This window comes from Carex rostrata, chromosome 12 (assembly GCF_964058835.1).
Source record: "Carex rostrata chromosome 12, lpCarRost1.2, whole genome shotgun sequence".
In the NCBI taxonomy this organism is placed as follows: Eukaryota; Viridiplantae; Streptophyta; class Magnoliopsida; order Poales; family Cyperaceae; genus Carex; species Carex rostrata.
Genome location: NC_135929.1, coordinates 12,954,142 through 12,974,193, shown reverse-complemented (window position 1 = coordinate 12,974,193; position 20,052 = coordinate 12,954,142). Strand labels below are relative to the sequence as shown.

At 37.9% G+C, this 20,052-nt stretch overlaps 2 protein-coding genes and 1 long non-coding RNA gene across 5 annotated transcripts; 1 reads left to right on the top strand and 2 right to left on the bottom strand.

The window, feature by feature from the left end:
• Window positions 1-644: 644 nt before the first annotated feature.
• On the bottom strand, window positions 645-3,010 carry TFIIS (transcript elongation factor IIS). Its single transcript, XM_078312635.1, has 2 exons — window positions 2,712-3,010; window positions 645-1,889 (listed from the first exon to the last, which is right to left on the bottom strand). The coding sequence occupies exons 1-2, from the start codon at window positions 2,880-2,882 to the stop codon at window positions 987-989; spliced, it is 1,074 nt and encodes a 357-aa protein (XP_078168761.1). The 5' UTR covers window positions 2,883-3,010; the 3' UTR covers window positions 645-986.
• A 10,036-nt stretch (window positions 3,011-13,046) lies between these two features.
• On the top strand, window positions 13,047-13,732 carry LOC144562717 (uncharacterized). The gene is made up of 4 exons (XR_013514189.1): window positions 13,047-13,171; window positions 13,280-13,379; window positions 13,481-13,605; window positions 13,689-13,732. It is a non-coding gene; the product is annotated as an uncharacterized LOC144562717 (long non-coding RNA).
• A 992-nt stretch (window positions 13,733-14,724) lies between these two features.
• Window positions 14,725-19,312, bottom strand: GLY1 (NAD-dependent glycerol-3-phosphate dehydrogenase family protein). Of its 3 annotated transcripts, none has more exons than XM_078313011.1 (9): window positions 18,956-19,312; window positions 18,605-18,741; window positions 17,857-17,962; window positions 17,145-17,346; window positions 16,962-17,049; window positions 16,525-16,672; window positions 16,237-16,386; window positions 15,354-15,503; window positions 14,725-15,010 (listed from the first exon to the last, which is right to left on the bottom strand). In XM_078313011.1, the coding sequence occupies exons 1-9, from the start codon at window positions 19,289-19,291 to the stop codon at window positions 14,996-14,998; spliced, it is 1,332 nt and encodes a 443-aa protein (XP_078169137.1). In that variant the 5' UTR covers window positions 19,292-19,312; the 3' UTR covers window positions 14,725-14,995. The 3 variants fall into 3 exon arrangements, with proteins under 3 accessions (XP_078169137.1, XP_078169138.1, XP_078169139.1); XM_078313012.1 differs by having other exon boundaries at window positions 18,605-18,758; window positions 18,956-19,098; XM_078313013.1 differs by having other exon boundaries at window positions 18,605-18,755; window positions 18,956-19,074.
• Between the last annotated feature and the right edge of the window lie 740 nt (window positions 19,313-20,052).

Sequence of the window (20,052 nt, the reverse complement as noted above, 5' to 3'; positions counted from 1 at the left end):
GGAGGATACCAGATCTCATTCTAATAAATCTATACGGTCGGACTCGGGTCAGGTATTGTACTGGATCCCAGTTCCGAATCGTGGCCGTGGGTCCTTAAGATGCCACGTCTCCCTCTCCCTCTCCCTCTCCTTTCCAACTTTAACTTGACTTTCAAGCGACGCTGACAGCCACAAATTCAAGCCTGCCTCAGGGTCAGGGTCGCCACTATTTCTATTTACCTACCAAAATTTTAAGCTCCATTAATCAGTCGCCAAATTCAACGACTCTCAAATTTAATTACTCCAAAAATCCACAAATTCAAGCCCTTCAAGTAATTAATTGTATACAAAATAGATTCTATCTTCTTCTTTTTTATAATTGTATACATTATAATAATAATTTACATTAAATACTTCAAATACAACTATTTATTCACTTTGTTACTATTATGATTATCTAATGATATTATATAATACATACTTTCTACTGGATTAAACAATATTTAGACTACATCCTAGTACCATAGTTTATATAAAAATAATAATTATATTCCGTGTAAAAAGAAAAGAAACATACAGTCACAGATAAACCAACCACTACCAGTAAAAAGAAAAGAAAACCTGAACCATCATATTCCGTGTAATTATTATACAACTCGCAGTCATGCATAAAACTAATTAATTATTGGTTAAATGGAATCAAATGAAAAGGAGATGAGATGAGATGAGATGAGAGTACATGTTATTGACTGGACCAAATTAATTAATCCTCTAAACTAACTTAATTACACAAACCCACCTTCCTCTGAAACCCTCTTCACATAATCTAGGTCATATATAAAAAGAGTAATCAGAGCCTAACTGCCAGAAAATTGCCCCATAAAACAGGTCCATCAAATACCCAAGTACAACAAAAAATAAAAATGAATAACAGAAAACTAAACCGAGAACAGAAACCAGAGACTACGAACTGCAATTCTCGAAACCCTGAAAATTATTTCAAAAACTCAGCAGAATTTCCAGTGATTGTTGCAATTGACACAGGTGACAAAAGTGGTCATGGGCTCATCAGCACTGCGCGTCTGAAGCTGGTAGTATGTGGTCTTACGCTGGCCACACCTGCCACACTTGAACTGGTCTGTTGTGGCCTTGGGCGCGCCACTGCGCTCGCAATCGAACAGAGCCTTGTCCTTGATTTGTTTGTTTTCCATCTTCCTCGCATCGCTTGCCATCTCCTCCGGCATCAGGTTTGCTATCCTTTCAGGTTTAATCTGTCCTATCAGCACCTTTCTCCGGAAGTCGGTGTTGTTATCTGCTCTCAGGTTGAACATGATCGACCTGTACTTGTGCTTTTGGGCACCGGTCGAGCCACCAAGCTTTGCAAAAAGTGCTGACTCAGCAGTCACAGCAACCCGTAGTGGGTCACATTCCTCCACCTCGTCTAGGATGTTCCTCACCTCCTCTCTGTCGTCTTTTTCAGTTTCACCAGAAACCTTCAAGAAGGCCTCAGCCATGAGTTCGCGAATGCGATCACGGTTGGTGTCATTGCATCTGAGAAGGGACGACAGCTTCGGAACAGCTGGCGCCTTCCTTTCAACTGAGACTGCCAGCTTCCTCTCCTCCCTAACAAGGGGCTTCTTTTCAGATTTTGGGGTTTCGGGCTTAACATCTCTCTTTTCAGGTCTCACCTTTATCTTTTCAGGCTGTGCAAGCTGGGGTTTTTCAGGTTTGGGTTTGGATTCGGTTTTAACGGGCTTCCCGGAATTGGATGACTTCTCAGTCTGCCCATTTTTCTTTCCATTTGAGTTCTCTTCTACCACAATGTTTTTCCAAAACGTGATCAGTTCAGAAGCCACAGACTGGATCTCACTGTGGGGGTGCTTTGTCAGAGATCGCAAGCGTTTACCGACCTAAAAACATATATAGAGAAAACCAAAGATTAAAAGACAGACAAAAAAAGAAAAATAGAAAGGAATGCTGAAATGCAGATTGTAGTACTAAAGACGGATTGTGAGGTAAAGGCCATTCTAGAGGTATACGTATAAGATATTAACCTTTTTTTAATATATATGAAAAGATATTATCAGAAAGACCTCCTGATGCATTGACCATGGTTAAAATAACAGGTGTTTTGTAGCAGGAAGAGATATTCCAGGAAAATAATTTTATGATCTTCTTAATTTATGAGAAAGAAAAACATGGTTTGAGTTATAAAAACCTCATTATCTCTTTTACATTTCCTAACTGATTTGTGGAATCAGTTAACTTCTCTATATCTTTTAAGGGCTAGTCTCAGCAGTACAATCAGGTACAATTTCAATTATCATAGCAAAAAGAGGTGTTAAATTTCTGTGTATTTCCATATAAAATTTGCCTTCCCAAGATTTATAGCCGCATAGAACATAGCCAAAACCTAACATTGAACAACTACCAAACAACAGAAAAGAATATTCTATAAAGAACTATAGTGTACAGAAGCAATTATACAATCTAACCTTTATCACTTTTTCCTTATTTGAACTTAATATAATAAAACCTAACAAGGATGAAAGAATTGACAAAAAAAATTGTAGTGGTTTTGTTGTTATTGGATAGAAAAGAGAAAATTAAAATGAATCTAAAAATGTAGGAGCTCGGGAGTCGATAAACTTAATCACGCTTATAACTTAAAACAGTTGACGCCCATCTAGAAAGGGCAAAAGAATGTAAAATTTGAGAATTGACGAACCTACCTGAGTAGAGACGAGCACGGCGGTGGTGACCTTGATCTCTCTCAGCCTATTCAAGGCGTCGATGCACCGATCCGCCTCCGGAGACGCGCCGACGTCCTCAGATGCCGCGTCAGCAGCCTTCTTGGCCGCCTCGAATGTCTCTAGTAGTTCCCTCTCCGTTGAATAGTCCATTGAATGAACCCTAGAAACGCCTCCAAACTCCGATCCAGCTCAATTTTTGTCTACTACAAGTCTACAATGAATGGGAATGGGAATGGAAGGAAATGTAATAAAAACCCTAGAATTAGAAACACCCGAATTGGTTTTGGTTTCTCTCTAACAAAATCGGATTACGTCGACTCGGCTTTATAGAAGAATAAAACATGGATAAAAATATACACCTAGACCGTCTCATCTGCATCAGCACGAACATTAAAGTAAATCCCTGCATTCCAACTCGAACCGGATTGGTCCGGATTCTGATCGAACGGTCTGTATCTAAGAGCTAATATTCTGTTACCTCAGAGTATGTCATAGATTGAGGTATCAACGGGGTAGGATATCACACGTGGCGTAGTGTGATTAAGAAAGATATTTTTTTTTCTTTTGAGCTGTTCAATAAAAGATATTTAACAGAGTAATATTTGCTTCATGAAGCGCACGTACAATAGAGCCAAAGCAGTGCTGGTTATTCCTCGTGCGCTTCATTAAGCAAACACTACTCTGTCAATATCAGTACACCATTTCTGCTTTCCAATAAGCTTCTCTTTAATTACTTGGACCTACCAAATTCCTAGAGGCGCAAAAGATGCTTCCAGAAATTCCTCCTTCAAAAAAATAGTGAAAAAAAAAAGAGAAGAGAATTTAATCATACGGCAGAGGTAAATTCTTCTTTCGTATTTATCACTTAATTTGAAAACACAGAAAACGGTATCAAAATTTACTAACAAATTAAAATATAAAAGATTAATGAATAAAAAATATTATATATCTCTGTACTCTGGTCCTTCAATTGATTATCCGCAAGTGTTATTGGCTAAATATAGCGAATTAGCAAAGCTTAGCAATTTTTTCATCGAAGGTGTTTATGAATTTTCTAAAATGAACAAAGATAATTTTAGATGATATTAAATCTATGGTCATATGATGTGCAGATCCCAAATTTACGTATTTCACACAAGAGCTTAATATTGATAATAAAACCCAAATCAGCACTTGGATAAAAATATTGACATGACAAATATTTATTGTAGAAGAAACAAAACAAAAATTATTTACTCTGAAAAAATAATTAATTCTACAAATTATGTGAAAACCTTCCTCTCTAAAAAATAAAAATATAGTTTTCTTAAAAGGAACATTTTTTTTTTTTTTGAGAAAGTGGGTGAATCCCACCGATTTCATTAAGAAACTAATATTTTTTGTTCAAATGCTGAGAGGCTCCAATTAGCTAGAGCTTTACAGCATGTTTTACAAAAAATACTGGAAAACTCCAGATCATACAAAACAGAAGTAATAAAAGTAGAAGAGCATGCCCTTAACAAAATGAGGCAGCTTTGAAAACAACAACTATATATCAACAAAACATAGCAAGACTAACTGAGAACCAACATAACCAAGTATTAAGCTATATATCCTGGGCTGAACCAAGCATAAGGATTATAGCGTCCTGTTCCATAGGGGTGGTTGCCCCTGTTTCCTCTTGGCCCCCTCCCTCTTCCTCTGTTATAGTTTCCTCTCCCTCTGAAGGTAAAAGAATCAATTCCTGGGTATGTAAGTCATTAGTGTCCAGAGGTAAAATTAGTGATAAATGAAGTAAAGAGCCAGAAAGTAAAGTCTTACACCAAAATTTGACAAGAGAGATGATCTTAGTGCCTACAGATGTCAAGGATGGAACACAAGTGTTTTGAAAACAAAGTTTATTGAGTTCTAGCCAGACACACCATAGGACTGCTCCTCTAACTATCTCAACCAATGGAGCATTTTTTAGGGGTATGGAAGCATTAATAAACCAAACATCATCCATACAAGTACCATGAAAAGTAAAATTGTTGTGCAACGCTATCCATTGCCATATAGAATTAATAAAGCTACATTGTACAAATAAATGGTTTGTTGTCTCAAAAGCACCACAGAAATGACAAGTTGGGTCACCTTGCCAGCCTTTCCTAAGTAAATTACCTTTGGTTAAAATTTTATTTCTTTTAAGAAGGTAGAGGAAAATTTTAATTTTAAGGGGCATTTTAGACAACCAAATAGAATCAAAAGTAGTGTTATCGATTCCACCATACTCTAGCCACTGATAGAAAGAGTGGACTGAAAATTTACCAACATTAGACCATCTCCAATATAGGGTATCAGGTAAAGTAGGGTTAGGGATATAATTAGTTAATTGTGCAAGCAGAGCTTGCCACTCAGTAAAAAGCACACCAGTTAATTGTCTTGTAAATTGTAACTGTAGAGAGGAATTCTCGTAGGCTTCAACAACTAAAAGATCAGGGTCAGATGAGTAAAGAAAAAGATATGGATATATAAAAGATAAGGGGTGATCTGAACACCACCTATCTTTCCAAAATTTAATTGTAGAACCATTACTAAGATGCCTAATAAGCCCTAACTCCACCACATCAGTACCTTTAAGGACACCAGACCAAAATGAAGAACAATTAGAAGAGAAACCTGATTGACCATATTTGGCAGTCAGGATGGTTTTCCACATACCAGAAATGTTGGGATCTTGAAATCTGATCCACCATTTGGCCAACAAGGCTTGGTTGAGCCTTTTTCAATCAACAATACCTAGACCTCCTTGATTTTTGGATTTGCAAACAGTATCCCAAGAAATATTTGACAAGTTTGTGGAGACTTCAAGTTCTCTAAAAATATTTGACTGAAATGGATTATAGAATCTTCGTAACGAACTTCAAAATGATTATTTCTTTAATATTCCATAATCCTGTAAATTTCAGATGAAAAAAAATCTGAACACAGCTGGAATGGAATTCATGTGGTACGAAAACATTTAAACAAGGCAGTAGTGAGTAGTCTGTACACCATGAAATATTACAATTGGTTTTTTTTGGCCATTTTTATTAATATCCCTAAAAAAAATCAAAATTTTACAAATGTCCCTGCCCCCAATTTTTTTTTAAACATGCCCTGACCGCCTGGGGCCAGGGCGGCCCATATACCCTGTGAGGCGCCCCACTACCCATCATAAACCCCCCCCCCCCCCCCCCCCCGCGCCCCATCCCTCTCTGTCTCCCTTCTGTGTTTCACCCGCCCAGAAACCAAAAAAAAAAACCCTAGGCCCCACCCGAGCCCCACTGGCCACCCTAACCGCTGCCCTAGCTCCGCACCACGCACCTCTACCTCGCACGACATCCGGCCTCGATTCGCTTCTCCCTCGATTGAACAAGTAAGTTTTATTTGTTTTGATTCGATTAGAGTTTAGGTTTTAGATTAAATGTGATTGAATTGTGTAATGTGATTCAGTTTGATTCGATTTGATATTTAGGGTTAAATGTGAGTAATTAGTTGAATTGATTAAATTGGTCGAATTGGTCGAATTTCACGAATTGTGAGAATTACGGGTTTAGGATAAATGCTATTAAATTGTGAGAATTGCGCGATTATAAATTGTGGGAATTGCGGGTGTAAATTGTGAAAAATAGTAGACATGCAATGGCATGCTTGTATTGGATGCTTGAATTGCTTGAATGCTCGAATTGGTTCAATTGCTCGAATTTAGGATTATGATTTATGATAAAATTGGTTGAATGTGATATGGTTCAATTTAGGGTTTATGGTTGTTAATTGTGAATTGCTTTAAAAATTTAGGATTTAGGGTTTAGTTTAGGGTTTATGGTTGTGAATTATTTAAAAATTTAGGGTTTATGGGTCAATCTAGTGTTTTAATTTATGGTTTAATTGGTTGAAATGTTTAAGAATTTAGGTTTTGGGTTTATGATTTTAAAATATGCATATTTATTTTTTGAAAATTATTTTTGTGATAGTTGATGACAAATATGTATATTATCAATACAAATTAATTTGAGGTAAAACTAATTCTTTTGAAGTATATCAATATTTGTTTAAAAATGATATATATATTTTTTTGTTGCAAGTAAATTGCATGCATATCCAAAAAAAAAAAATTAATTTAAAAATGTAGGGTTGGGGTTTATGGTTTAAAAATATGCAATTTTTTTTGTTTAAAAATTACTTTTGTTTTTTGACAATAAATTTTATTTTTGAAAGTAAAAATTTGACAATGATTTTTATGTTAATTATATAATTAATAGAGTGAGTCCATGGTACTATGCATATCACGGGTTGGCCATATTAATATGTGTTTGGATTAAATTGTATGTTTTGATTATTTTTTTTTGGTAAATGTAGTATGCCTAGAGTTAGACGGTGGGGAGTACGAGCTGAGTCTGCAGTGGGTGCAGATGCTGTGGATCCGACTGGAGCGGGCACGTCCTCGGTGGATCCGACTGGAGAGGGCCTGTCGTCGTATGATGATACGACTGCCAGGGGTTTTGAGGATCCGACTGGAGCAGATCTGTCTTCTCAGGCCGATTTTCCAGATGGTGTGCATGACCCTGACACATTTAGTCCTCTTCTATGGACCCATCATGTTAAGCACCGCGTCTCATTGGTATCTCTTAAGGTACGTGATTTTTATACTTAAAAAAATGACATTCTGTCGAGTTACTAAAAAAATGGCACGATTTGAGTATGGCAAATTGATAATAAATACAAGATGATGTCATGCTTACGGTGAGGCACCGCAGGTCTGAGATTCTGTTCGTTCCCCATAAAGAAATGCAGCGATACATCTTGAACCTCGGGTTGTACCAGCTTGCCACCATGCCGCAGAGTAAGATTGATGTGTCTCTGATGCATGGTCTAGCGGAGAGATGGCGACCTGAGACTCATACATTTCATCTCCCGGTCGGGGAGATGACAGTCACCCTTGGTGATGTGAGCGCCTTATGGGGTTTACGTATCGATGGCGACCCCATAGGTGGCATCTCAGACCATCCAGAGCTGCAGAGAATGCTACCGGAGTTGTTAGGGTGTGATCCGAAGACTCTGCAGAAGAAATATAAGAAGAAGAAGGGGGAGGAGGAGGAGTTCCGCTATTCCGGGTACTGTATTTCTCTAAAGGCACTCCGGTCTCACTTCTTCCAGAATCAGATATTTCCTGATACTGATGACATTGAGGCAGTCAGGAGGTACTATTACACTCTTTAAATTAACTTAGTAGTTCCTCAACAATCTCAATTATTTACATTGATTATTTTATATTGCAGGTATACTATGGCATATGTGCTGGATTTGTGCAGTGCTGTCATGTTCGAGAATTCCAGCGGTGACGCTGTCCCGATGATGTATCTCTCCCTGCTAAGCGACCTGGAGAAAGAATCGAGATGGAACTGGGGTGGAGCTGTCTTCGCCCACTTATACAGAGGCCTCTGTCATGCTTGTCTGGTAAGTCTGTATTAATATACGTTGTTATTGAAGGTTGGATAAGAAGCACCCAGTTTTTATTTTAAGTTAAATTTTCAGGTGAAGAATAAACAGCTTTTTGGACCACTTCTTCTGCTCCAGCACTGGTCGTGGTCACATCTGCCCATAAATCGGCCAGTCATACCATTGCCGCATCCCGAGTGGGGAGGCCCTGACCTAGCCAGATGCCCCGTGTACGCCGCCATATGGGGCAGTCATCACGATCATGATGAGAAGGGCAGGGGGATTTCTTATGTCCAGGGTCAGCTCCAGATGCTCCGAGATGGGAATATCGATTGGTTTCCGTATCGTGCATGGTATCAGCGTAGATGGCTGAGCCCGCTGACATTAGAGCAGACACATCTATGGTATTTTCGGGGACCGGTCGTCTGTTTCTGGATAGTGGAGTACCACTACCCCGATCGGGTATCCCGACAGTTTGGCTTGGATGCTTTCATCCCGGAGCACCCGCTGATGGGCAAGGATGCTACCGACAAGTTCCACAAGTAAGTACCATCTACTTAATTTCATTATCACTTTAATATATCCATTGTTTCTCTCCTTTCTAATTAATTGCACTTGTAGAACGGCGCACACTAAGTCGAAAGTCGACTGGAGCCAGCATTTCATCATGCAGTACAACTGGGATCGACAGCCGGAGCAGCATTTATGGAGCCCGCCATCTACTGATTCGTTGGGTGCTGGTCCCAGGGATTTGAGATATGCCGTATGGTACCAGAGATGGGGCATGCCGTTAATCTACCTGACGGGCCATTATGGCGAGACCCTTCGACGTAGACTGATGGATTCATCCAGCAATTACATGCCCTAGGGTCCGATCAATGCTCGCGCGGTAAGTACAACCGAAACATACTTTAATTTAAAATTGTAAATTTTAATTACTTACTGTTGGCATAATCATGTTGTGTGCAGCTGTTGACCGCTATGAGAGGAGTTGGACACAGCTTGGTGTGCATGGCGAGGGATGCTTGGCGATATATAGGATGCCAGATGCTCGAGCACACTGCACCAATCGTGGAGACAGGCGGTTTTGAAGGCTGCCTTGTTGGCATGCTGCGCGATGCTGGGGAGAACATCAATTGGCGGGAGATAAAGTTTGCACCGCGAAATCCGGACTACCAACCAGAGGCCATCTACGGTCACGATATGCCGAAAGCTCCTGCAGGTAATTACAAGTTAATATTAAAAGTACGACACACAATATTCTTATTTTCGTTGAATTGTTCGTTCTAACTCAGTTAACTTCCAATTATGCAGCTGATGACTCAGGTTGGGCGTTCCACGACTGGGTGTTGAATACCCAAGGATAGGATGCTTATAAAAATAAATACGGAGTTGCAGTAGAGCTTGGCACGGTCAATCGCCAATTATACCATTATTTGTTGCAGAGTTATTTGTATGTAGCAAAACTAATATTATTTTAATCTAGGATGGAGCACCTCGTTGGAATACCGATCCCAGATTTAGCATAGATGAGCTGGCCCCGGCAAATACAGATGCAGAGGTCATTGGCTCCCACAGACACGATATGGAGTGGAGATGGAGCACGACTTTGAGGCTGGTGGGAGTTCATCTCAGACTGTAGATGGCTTTGTCTTTGCATTATTTGGCGCACCGCCTCCTTCCACGTATGCTGCAAACTGGGAGCAAGATCCATGGGAGCTGCGTACACAGCCCACCAATGCAGAGTCAGCTGCTGGATTTGATCCATGGGCAGCCAGGATAGGTACGCAACACATGTATACGGGGGACGAGGATGAGGATATGGGAGACGATGAGGAGGATTTGGGAGAGGAGGCGTTACGAGATGTGAGTCCGCAGAGGCGCGTGCAGCCGCACAGGCATGGCAAGGGCATAGCGGCTCCTAGGTTGTCTCTATCCGGAAGGAGACGAAGATGATGATTGTAGAGTTTTTGTTTATTGTGATATATTTCTGACTGTAGTATTTTGACTATGGGACTGCTGTATTATATTGGCGCGCATTATGTTGACATTACGTTTTTTTATTTTATGTTCATGTTGGTATTATGTTGTTTGCACTTTGCATTTCTCTATTACAACACAGTTTAATAATACAATTAAAGTTCAACAATACAATTAAAGTTCAACAATATAATTAAAAGCTTAACAGTACACTTCAAGTAATTACATTCAAACTAAGAAATTACATTCAAGTAATTACAATTTCTTTATTATTTGCGACCCACACTCCCAGCAGACCGCCTGTGACAGGGGCGGTTTGCTAGGGTCCTGACCGCCTGGGCCACAGGCGGTCCACTAGGGATGCCTATTTATTCGTTTTTTCTCTCTCTCTTCTCACTCCAACATCAGTCTACCTCCCACCTCAAAGGCAGAGAGAAGGGAGAAAGCGCTGAAGGCGATTTTGGACGATTTTCTGGGCGACTATAGCTACATGTAATTTGAATAAATTTTTAATTTTTTTTAAATATTTTTTGTAATTATTTTTTAAATATTTCTTTTAATTATTTTTAAAATATTTATTTCAATTATTTTTTAAATATTTTCTAATTATTTTCCAATTAGTCGTTGATTACTGTACAGTTAGTATTTAATTACGCACATAATTAGCCTTCCTAATCAATTGCTGTCACTTGAAACCCTAGTTATAATGGCACCCAAAGTTGGAAAAAATAGAGGAAGAACTGAGACCGAACGCGAAGCAAAAATAACACTCATTAATAATTTTTGGACGGCTGAAGCCTACGCGATGAGGAATTTGGAAATATTGTTTTCACCCAAAAATAATGAAGAATTTCTGAGCACTCTTGATCCATCAATTAGAAAAATGCTGATGGAAGGCTGGGTGGACAGGGTCCCTCCACCTGGATGGGGACAGTGCTCCTTATGTGAGCTGAAGGGAGATATGGTGGATATGTTCTTCTGTTATAAATGTGGCAAAGTTGTTCATCCCAATTGCATGGACCCGCATGCAGATCTGCTGAATGACGCTCGTCTCACTACGTGGGAGTGTCCTGCGTGCGTCCGTCGGGTTGAGGAAAAGAATGGAGCAAACTCCTCAGCTCGTAAGGCTTAGACCCCAATTGTATTATGTTGTAGTATTTTGCTTATGCGAATTGATTTATTTAGTTTGAACTATGTTATGAACTTTAATTGCGCTTTTGATTGTACTGTTGAACTATGTTAAACTATTTTTAGAACTATATATGTATATGTGTATATGTGTATGTGTATGTGTACGTGTAGGTATATGTATCTCCCTACCTTATTAAGGAGCTTAATGTCTAGATCCTGCAAGGATTGTGATTAAAAGTTAAATTTTCGGAATTAATATCAGCCATTCAATTTTCAGATCACATACAGCAGAATTTTCTAAATTTTACTCTTCAACACATAAGACCCCACTGTTCACGCCACATAGGATCCCTAAAAACCTAAAACACTTCCTGGCGCTCCCTCTTCACCCCGTTCTCTTCCTTCCGCTCCGTCTCTTCACCCCTCTTGCCTCCTCTCACTTCCACGCTCCTTCTCCCTCTGATTTCCGACCAGAAACAAGCAGGGGCTTTCGGTAAATTTGGTAACAGTAGACAGATTCCCTGGCCTGAACACCTATGGTGTGATACCGGAGCGCCTCGACTTTGCATCGAAGGGTCTCAACTCACCGCACATCCGAGTTGAGAAGAAAAAGAAATGAAAAAAATAGGGAGAATTAATTATTCTCTGGGTAAATCCGCTTTTCAAGCATCATATCAATATTCTATTTGTAGTTTGTACATGTATCATGTGTGGTAGGCAACAGTTGGGAAAATTGAAAATTCACAGTTTGGAGGCAGCAAACTCTTTGACCGAATTTAAATTCAATTGATTAAGATCTACCAAAGATGATTAAGTAATAAACAAACAGTGGCTGGAGATGGAGATGGAGTTGGATGTTTTTTTTTAAACGGGAACAAACACAGTTACAAAACAGACTGTCAGAATAGAGAACTGCTGGTTCCTGAAATTTGTCAGTTACAAAACCACCTGTTCATCATAGTCCCTGAGACATAAAAATTCTGAAATTAATTAGACATAAAGTTCAAGTATTTATGGTCATTTCCATATAAAGAACTCCAAATTTGGCCCAGCCAATTGCTCTCAGAAAAAATCACAATTCAGACTGTCAGAATAGAGAACTGCTGGTTCCTGAAATTTGTCAGTTACAAAACCACCTGTTCATCATAGTCCCTGAGCCATAAAAATTCTGAAATTAATTAGACATAAAGTTCAAGTATTGATGGTCATTTCCATATAAAGAACTCCAAATTTGGCCCAGCCAATTGCTCTCAGAAAAAATCACAATTCAGACTGTCAGAATAGAGAACTGCTGTTTACCAGCAAACACTCCTTCAAAAAACCTTTAATCATAGCATGTTATTCCTTTAGTGAGTATGAGGAACTTCATCTGAGCCGAAGCATCAGGTTTCTTTTTCTTTGAAAAGAAGGGATTTATCTTCAAACAACCTAAAAATGTTAATGCTTACTCCATAATTTAAGAAGACTCCAATTTTTCTAACCGTCTTTTTAAATCTGTTTAGATAATTTTGATGATGGCGAATGCAGCTACAATGCATCATCATATGATAATGCTAATACATCCGACCCATTTGATTTTTAACTCTCGATTTTTAAATTTTAGAGAGAGAAAATGTTAGCGAGGGTTCCATGTCAAATGAGATCATACGTACAGGCCAATATAAAAATTGGTGATATGTATCGCATGGAACACTTCCGTGTCGAACCCCTTCCATTGGATGGTCTCAAATTCGAGAACTATAAACTCACGAATGATGATTTCATGATTGCTATTGATGAAAGGCGAACCACTCTTGTTACTCTTCAAGTCGATCCAAATTTTGCAATTTACCCAACGCCACAACCCATAGATCAAATTAAGGCGATACCACGCGGCAAATATCTCACAGGTAATTAACTTGTGACTACCTATTTAATTAAATATCTTAATCTTAATCTTAATCTTAACTATCATTACTAAACTATATAATTGGCAACATATATTGACTTTGTTTTAGATGTTCTCGGTCAAGTGAGTTATGCTCACCAAGTGAATTTCGTCGAATGGAGAGGTCGAGAACTTGTGCCTTCCGTTAAGATATATCTATTTCATCCGACGTGAGTAATAATAATAAACAACACTTACTAATTATAATTTGAATATTTCAAATCAAACATTAAAGGTTCACATAATTGCTTACAATGTTTTCAATGTTTAGAGGAACTGTCATTCCATTGTTGATGGTAGGCAAACCCTTCGAGAACAACCCGGGAGTCCTCCAAGCTATTGAACAAAAGTCTATTATTTTCGTCACTCGGGTGAAAGTACTTGTTGATACACCATGTATGTAACAAATTTATATCTTTTATGTTTATTTGAAATTTTAAAAACTAAATTTAAACTAAATAAATAAAAATATTTTACAGATAATCATTTGCTTGCCACGGATATTTCCACTGTCCATTTTAATCCGCAGATGCCAGAATACGAAGAGTTGAGACTTAGGTACTTCTAAAATTAAAATATCAAAATACTCTGTCTTAAATTAATCAATATTAATCAAATTGAAGTTCCTTGATTAAAACAGTTTGTTTACTATGTACAGGCTCAACATGCCGTGAGGTGCTACCAAATTTGGTGTCAGGCTGTCAGCGTATTGAAATTACTTACTTCAGTACTTTTAGGTTGTTTGTTTTGTTTTAGCTTTGTATGTTTATGGTTTTTATTAGAGAATGTTATATTTTTTTATTTCTATATTCAATTCAGAAATAATATCTTTGATTTACATTCAACGATATTTATTTTCTCTATTTTTTATGAAATTTTTTTTTTAGTAAATTAGGTTTTCTACTACATAATTTGCTCCCGTTGCTGTGCACGGGCACGATTACTAGTATGTGTATGTGTATGTGTATATGTGTATGTGTACGTGTAGGTATATGTGTATGTGTATGTGTATGTGTATATGTGTATATTATACATATAGTTCACCAAAAAAAATAAAAATAAAAAAAATCAAAGTTATAAAAATTTACGACATCACTCCGTAAATATATCAAATATTTTATTTTTTGGCATACACATAATATTTTATTTTTTGACATACACATACACATATACATAAACCCTAAATTTTTTTTCACAAAATTATTCAAATCAAAATACTAAGATTTCTCTAAAAAAAAAAAAAAAAAATACCATGGGACGCCTAGGGGGTGGCGCCTCACAGGCCTAGTGGGGCGCCTCACTAGAGAAATGGGCCGTCCGTAATTCTGGCAGCCAGGGCATGTTTAAAAAAAAATGAGAGGGGTATTTTTAAAATTTTGATTTTTTTTAGGGATATTAATAAAAATGGCCGGGTTTTTTTATAAGACTTGGCACAAAGTTGCATGGAACCTCATCAATTTGAAAATTAAATTCCGACACCCCTTCATCCATCTCTACAATGAACGACGTCAGTAATTTTAGGTTTGTAAAAACAATCAAGAAAGAAGCTCATTAAGTTTGTCAATGGAAAAGGCAAAAAGTTCTTTTCTTCTCTTTCCTCTTTAAGTGCAACGAACAAATTTGTATCAGTACACAAAGATCTCCTATTGGCACTGTCTTCATATCAAAAGTAAATTGCCATCCTAAATTATAAATTGGAACATGAAAAGAACAAAAAAATTGATCACAGGAGACGTTTGGTTTTCCAGTGCAGCAAAAAGATTGCACACAACCGTATTGTCATCTTTCATACTTCTTCAACCTACAAAAATTCAGATATCATTTAGCCTATTGTCATCAAATATATCAGAGAGCAAATTTATTTGTCTAGCTCTCCATACTGATTTAGGAAACTTAGTTTGACCTATTTATTTGCTTATTTATTATAACATCATATTCTTTAACTAATTGTGTATAGTTAGGGTTTAATTGTATGTTTACAAAGAAAAAAAGGTATGGTAAAATAGCTGGCACAAAAGCTTGCTAAAATTTTTGATGCTACTATACTTCCGATAATAAATTAAGAATAGGATATCCAATCAAATAAATCCAAAAAGAAAAGAAATCCTAGAATCAGTAAGACACTATTAGATGGTGAACATTACCTGCGGAAGACTCATTAACTCGAGAACGGCTTTCTTAGGGGTTAATTCATTGTCAATTATGCGGGCCACAGCTGTCAGAACCGGCATCTTCACATGATACTTCTGAGCTAGTGCTATAACTGCACCAGCTGTTGATACACCTTCAGCAACCTAAAAGAAGAAAAAAGAAATGACTCCAAAATCGCAAAATAAAGAATGATTAACAAGGCCTGGTCTTTATTGAACAATAAAGACCAAATGAAATTCCTGTAATCTTTATTTAACAGGAGTAAAACTAGGGTACTCTTAAGCTCACCAAGTTCCTTTGGTGAGCCTAACTCCAAAACATATCGGAGTGACTTTAAATAATGAATCCAAAATGTTGACACCGATATGCTTTACAAGTGATGTGTTTACATGTCAAATTTATAAATTTTCAATTTTAATTAGTATAAAGTCAAGCATTCAGAAAAAGAAGGTTTACAAGTTAAATTTCATGCGTTCATTTTCATCATTTTTTTACCGGTCAACTTTATACTAATTTAATTCAAAAATTTATAAATTTGACATGTAAACGTATCACTTTTGAAGTAAATCAGTTTTGATGGTTTGGATTCGTCATTCGAAGTCAATCTGATATGTTTTCGAGTTAAGCTCACAAAAGGCTTGGTGACCCTAAGAACACCCTAGTTCTATTCATTTAAAAGATACATTCCAGAAATTTTAACTAAGGCTCGGTCTCCAATACCAGGAGGTACACGACAACACGTGCCTCCCATACTTCACATGGTACAACAATTCAGGACAGATATCTTCATATGGACCATTGAAATGCCCGTACTTTTCATTGAAGAGTTCTCGGTAACAGATGAATGTAGGTGTTAGCACACAGCAACAAATCTACCTGGCTCGTAGAACTCAAAATATCTTCCAGTTTCTCTCCAGCACCAAGGCGCAACCCAACAGTTCTATTTCTTGAAAGATTAACAAAACAAGTGAGCATTATGTCGCCGGATCCTGACAAACCAGCTAGCGTAGTTGCTTTTGCTCCCATCTGCATTTCCATGAACAAAAACAAACAAATGAAACGAAACAACACTACTAGTTAGTAATAAGATTCATTCAAATGTAAAATACAAAAAAAAGTAGAATTTTCAGTGTTAAATGACGAAGATGGAGGTGAAAGACGTACTTTTGTTGCAAGCCATCTAATCTCAGAACAACCTTGAGCCACAAGAGCTGCCATGCAATTATTGCCGAGATTCATCCCTTCCACTATGCCGGCAGCAATCGCTAGCACGTTTTTTAAGGCACCGGCAATCTCTATTCCTTTGACATCACTAATATATCACAACAGTTACAAATACAATCACAGACACAACAAGGTCAGCTAAACCAACTCAGTTAGGCCCAGCATCAAAACAATTTTATGATTTTCTTCTTTTCAAGTGTAATAATTCACCGAGGGGCAATCTGATGCACTTCTACCATTAAATGAGAAGAGAAAAACTAATTTTCAAAGTCACTCTTATCCAAAAACATCCTATTTAACAAAGCACCTCAACTCTCATCCTATTTGTTGGGAAAAATGTCGTTTTAAACAAAATTAAAAAAAAAAAAAACATATACCTTGACGTGCTAATCCTGAGATGAGGAGAAGCGAGAAGTTGCTGAGCTGCACTTGCTAACTTCTTGTCTTTCGATGCCACCACCATTGCTACATTGTTATACCCACATGACAATATTATTACATTACTAGTTAGTGAGTTGCTCCTTATGAAATAAATGGACCAAAAGTTTGACAAAAGGAACCTGTGGGTAGTTTGTTCATCAATTCAACAGCAAAGGATGGGCCGGAAAGAACAACAAACGGCTGACGTGGATTCCCCAGCGCCTTGGGAATAACTTGGGACATCATCCGCAATGTATTCAACTCCAAACCCTTGCTCAGAGATATGAACGGCAATTTTGGATCAACATATTGTGAGATGCCCTCAAGGAAGGACGAACTGAACTGCCGTGTAACAAGTTAGGTCAACAGAAACTTTGTAATATAATTCAACTGTCAACAACAACATCTAAATCCCCAATGCCTAAATACTATAACACCAGCAATTGCTGGAAAAGCTTGGCTATCATGGTATTATAAAATTAAAACATTAAGGCAGCAGTCACTGGACAGTACACTAGTCAACATTGCTTACATTTGCAAGCAGAAGCAACTTGCCAGACATCTCATAAAACCAATCCAAGCATCAGTTATATTACTCTATGGAGCACAATTGTACAAAAATGCATCATATATTTCCAGTTCTCCATGCAAACAAGCAGTTCAAAAATGAGATTTGTTTTCAGGAAAAATAAAAGAAAGAAGGATAGACCACATTCCCCATTTGGCATGCTAATGGCCATCAATGGCAATAATATGCTAGTGACCAGCACATACTTGGTCCAACTAGATCTAATTGCACACGTTTGGATCAGAATGCAATAGTAAGACAAAAGAAAGAACAATCTAAATTACCTGAACTGGAACAGCATGAAAGCAAAAATCAGCACCAGCTAATGCATCCTTCGCACATGTAGTGGCAACAATATTTTCTGGAAGCTTATGTCCCGCAAAATATTTGCTTCAATATTTTGTAAGAGATCAGCAAAAATGAACCACTTTAAAATGGAAAAAAGATTCATACAATGAACACAAAAAGGTATTGAGGAACAAAATGCCCAAGGGTAGATGAATATTTCATAGTTGTTTCAAGCTTCAGACCGGCAACTACAAAAGTTGTAGTTGATGAATATTTACAGCAGTTGGAAACTTTAGACAGGCAATTATAAATAGTAAATACTATACCGATCTATCCATGTCCTGATACTTGTGTCATATTCAGAATTCCGAAATAATTTTGTAAGGTCTAAAACTCGTAATTCAGGTATAAACTACATTACATCAAACCTGTAGTGTATCAATTTAATTTTGTTTTATTCTCCGCTTAATTGTGAGCATTAAAATATTCAATTTTTTTGGTTTTGCAAGACCTAAGTTGTGCTTCTGATGGACCTATTTACAAAATCACCATTGAAATTGTTCTACTACACTAGTTAATACAAATGCTGGTGCCCATTCTGTCAGACCTATTTTACAGAGGAAATCTCCATTGAATTAATTTACTATAGTAGTTTATACGAGTACCGGTCCCAATTGGTGCTGAGCATTCTAGAAAAAATAACAGGTTTTGTAACCCTCATTACTGTTGTTTGGAGTGTAATACCTATTGATGTGAGTGTCATTGATAGATTGGCAAACATGATGATCCCGTAAAAGCATGGATACTTCCATTTCGGACTTCTTGCTGGCCACATGTGCTGCCATGGCTGTCCCAAAGGACCCTCCACCAAGAACTACTACCTATTTTGATCGACCTTCTTTTGTTATCCCCATGTAAAATAAAATAAATTAATGATCCAAAATAAGCCAAACACTAGTGCTTGGATATGAACTCAGCTCACTATATTAATTGTGGTATTATAGTTAGGTGCCTCCAGTAGATGAAATTCGGGCAGAAACAGTGAAACAGAGGGCTGGGGGCTGGGGGCTGGGGAATAAGTAAGTAATAACCTACCTTCCTAGTCTTTTCAAGAACATCGCTCTTATTTCTAGATCGCCATGAGCGGGACCACCTGACGAGCTTCTCCCACGCAATCCTGACCGCCCGTCTCCTATTCCTATCCTTGCCTCCACCAAAAGAAGTGGTGATACTAGTCGAACTAAGGTCAGGTTCCTCAGAGGCGGGATCGGGGTCTAGGGTTCCAGCCGAGCAGGGGCAATAAGTGTAGCGAGATTGAGGAGAAGAGCGCGAAAGAGAGAAATGGTGCAATGAAGTGTTTTGGGAGGGGAAAAGAGAGAGGGTTTTGGGAGGGGAAAAGAGAAGGCGATCGGAGAAAGGAAGAGCCGCCATTGGAGCAGTCGGCAGTCGGGACTCGGGACTCGGGAGAGTTGAGTTGAGGTGGATGCTTCTTTTTCTCTTTATCCGATTCCCGCCCCGCGCACTAGGACTGTCCAATCTGTATCAAGATTCGTGCGAACAACATATAATAATGAATCTGGATGGATCTGTTGTGAGATTTGTGCCAGACTGACACTGACGACTCAGATCTCATTCTACACGGTTAATGGTTAATCTGACGACTCGGATGGATCTCTTAAACCTAGGTAGGTAGGTAGGTAGGTAGAAGACTAGAAGAATACAAGAATACAAGGGGTAGGTAGCTTGGAGGTCGCTTGTGCTGCTTGGCATGTGCAGCCGCCAAAACATGTCGTACGGAATTCATCTTGGACTAAAAGGATATTATATTATACTCTATTCAATACTATGTACACAGCATTGTCCAATCACTCCACCGTCAGTGTCAACCATATTTTTAGTTCAAAGTTAAACCCATTTTTTTTAATAAATTACACATATTTCGTCTAAATATATTTACGACCGTAGATATTCTACATGTATTCATGACGTCTAAATATATTTCAAAGTTCAACCCATTTTGCACCAACCAAAACATCATCTTCATCTTTACAAAAAGGCCACCTTCAAAATTTTGTATTTTCTCCTTTAAACTTCATAATATCATATTTATCCTTAATTATAAACTTCAAAAACTCACAAATTTATCTATCTTATTACCTTTTCTATAAAACTAATTTTAAATTTATAAAATA

Coding starts and splice junctions, on each gene's coding strand:
- TFIIS (XM_078312635.1), bottom strand. CDS start 2,882: ATGGACTATTCAACGGAGAGGGAACTACTAGAGACATTCGAGGCGGCC. Junction 1,890..2,711: donor CCGTGCTCGTCTCTACTCAG/GTAGGTTCGTCA, acceptor ATATGTTTTTAG/GTCGGTAAACGCTTGCGATC.
- GLY1 (XM_078313011.1), bottom strand. CDS start 19,291: ATGGCGGCTCTTCCTTTCTCCGATCGCCTTCTCTTTTCCCCTCCCAAA. Junction 17,963..18,604: donor AATGACACTCACATCAATAG/GTATTACACTCC, acceptor AAAATATTGAAG/CAAATATTTTGCGGGACATA. Junction 17,050..17,144: donor GATGAACAAACTACCCACAG/GTTCCTTTTGTC, acceptor ATAACAATGTAG/CAATGGTGGTGGCATCGAAA.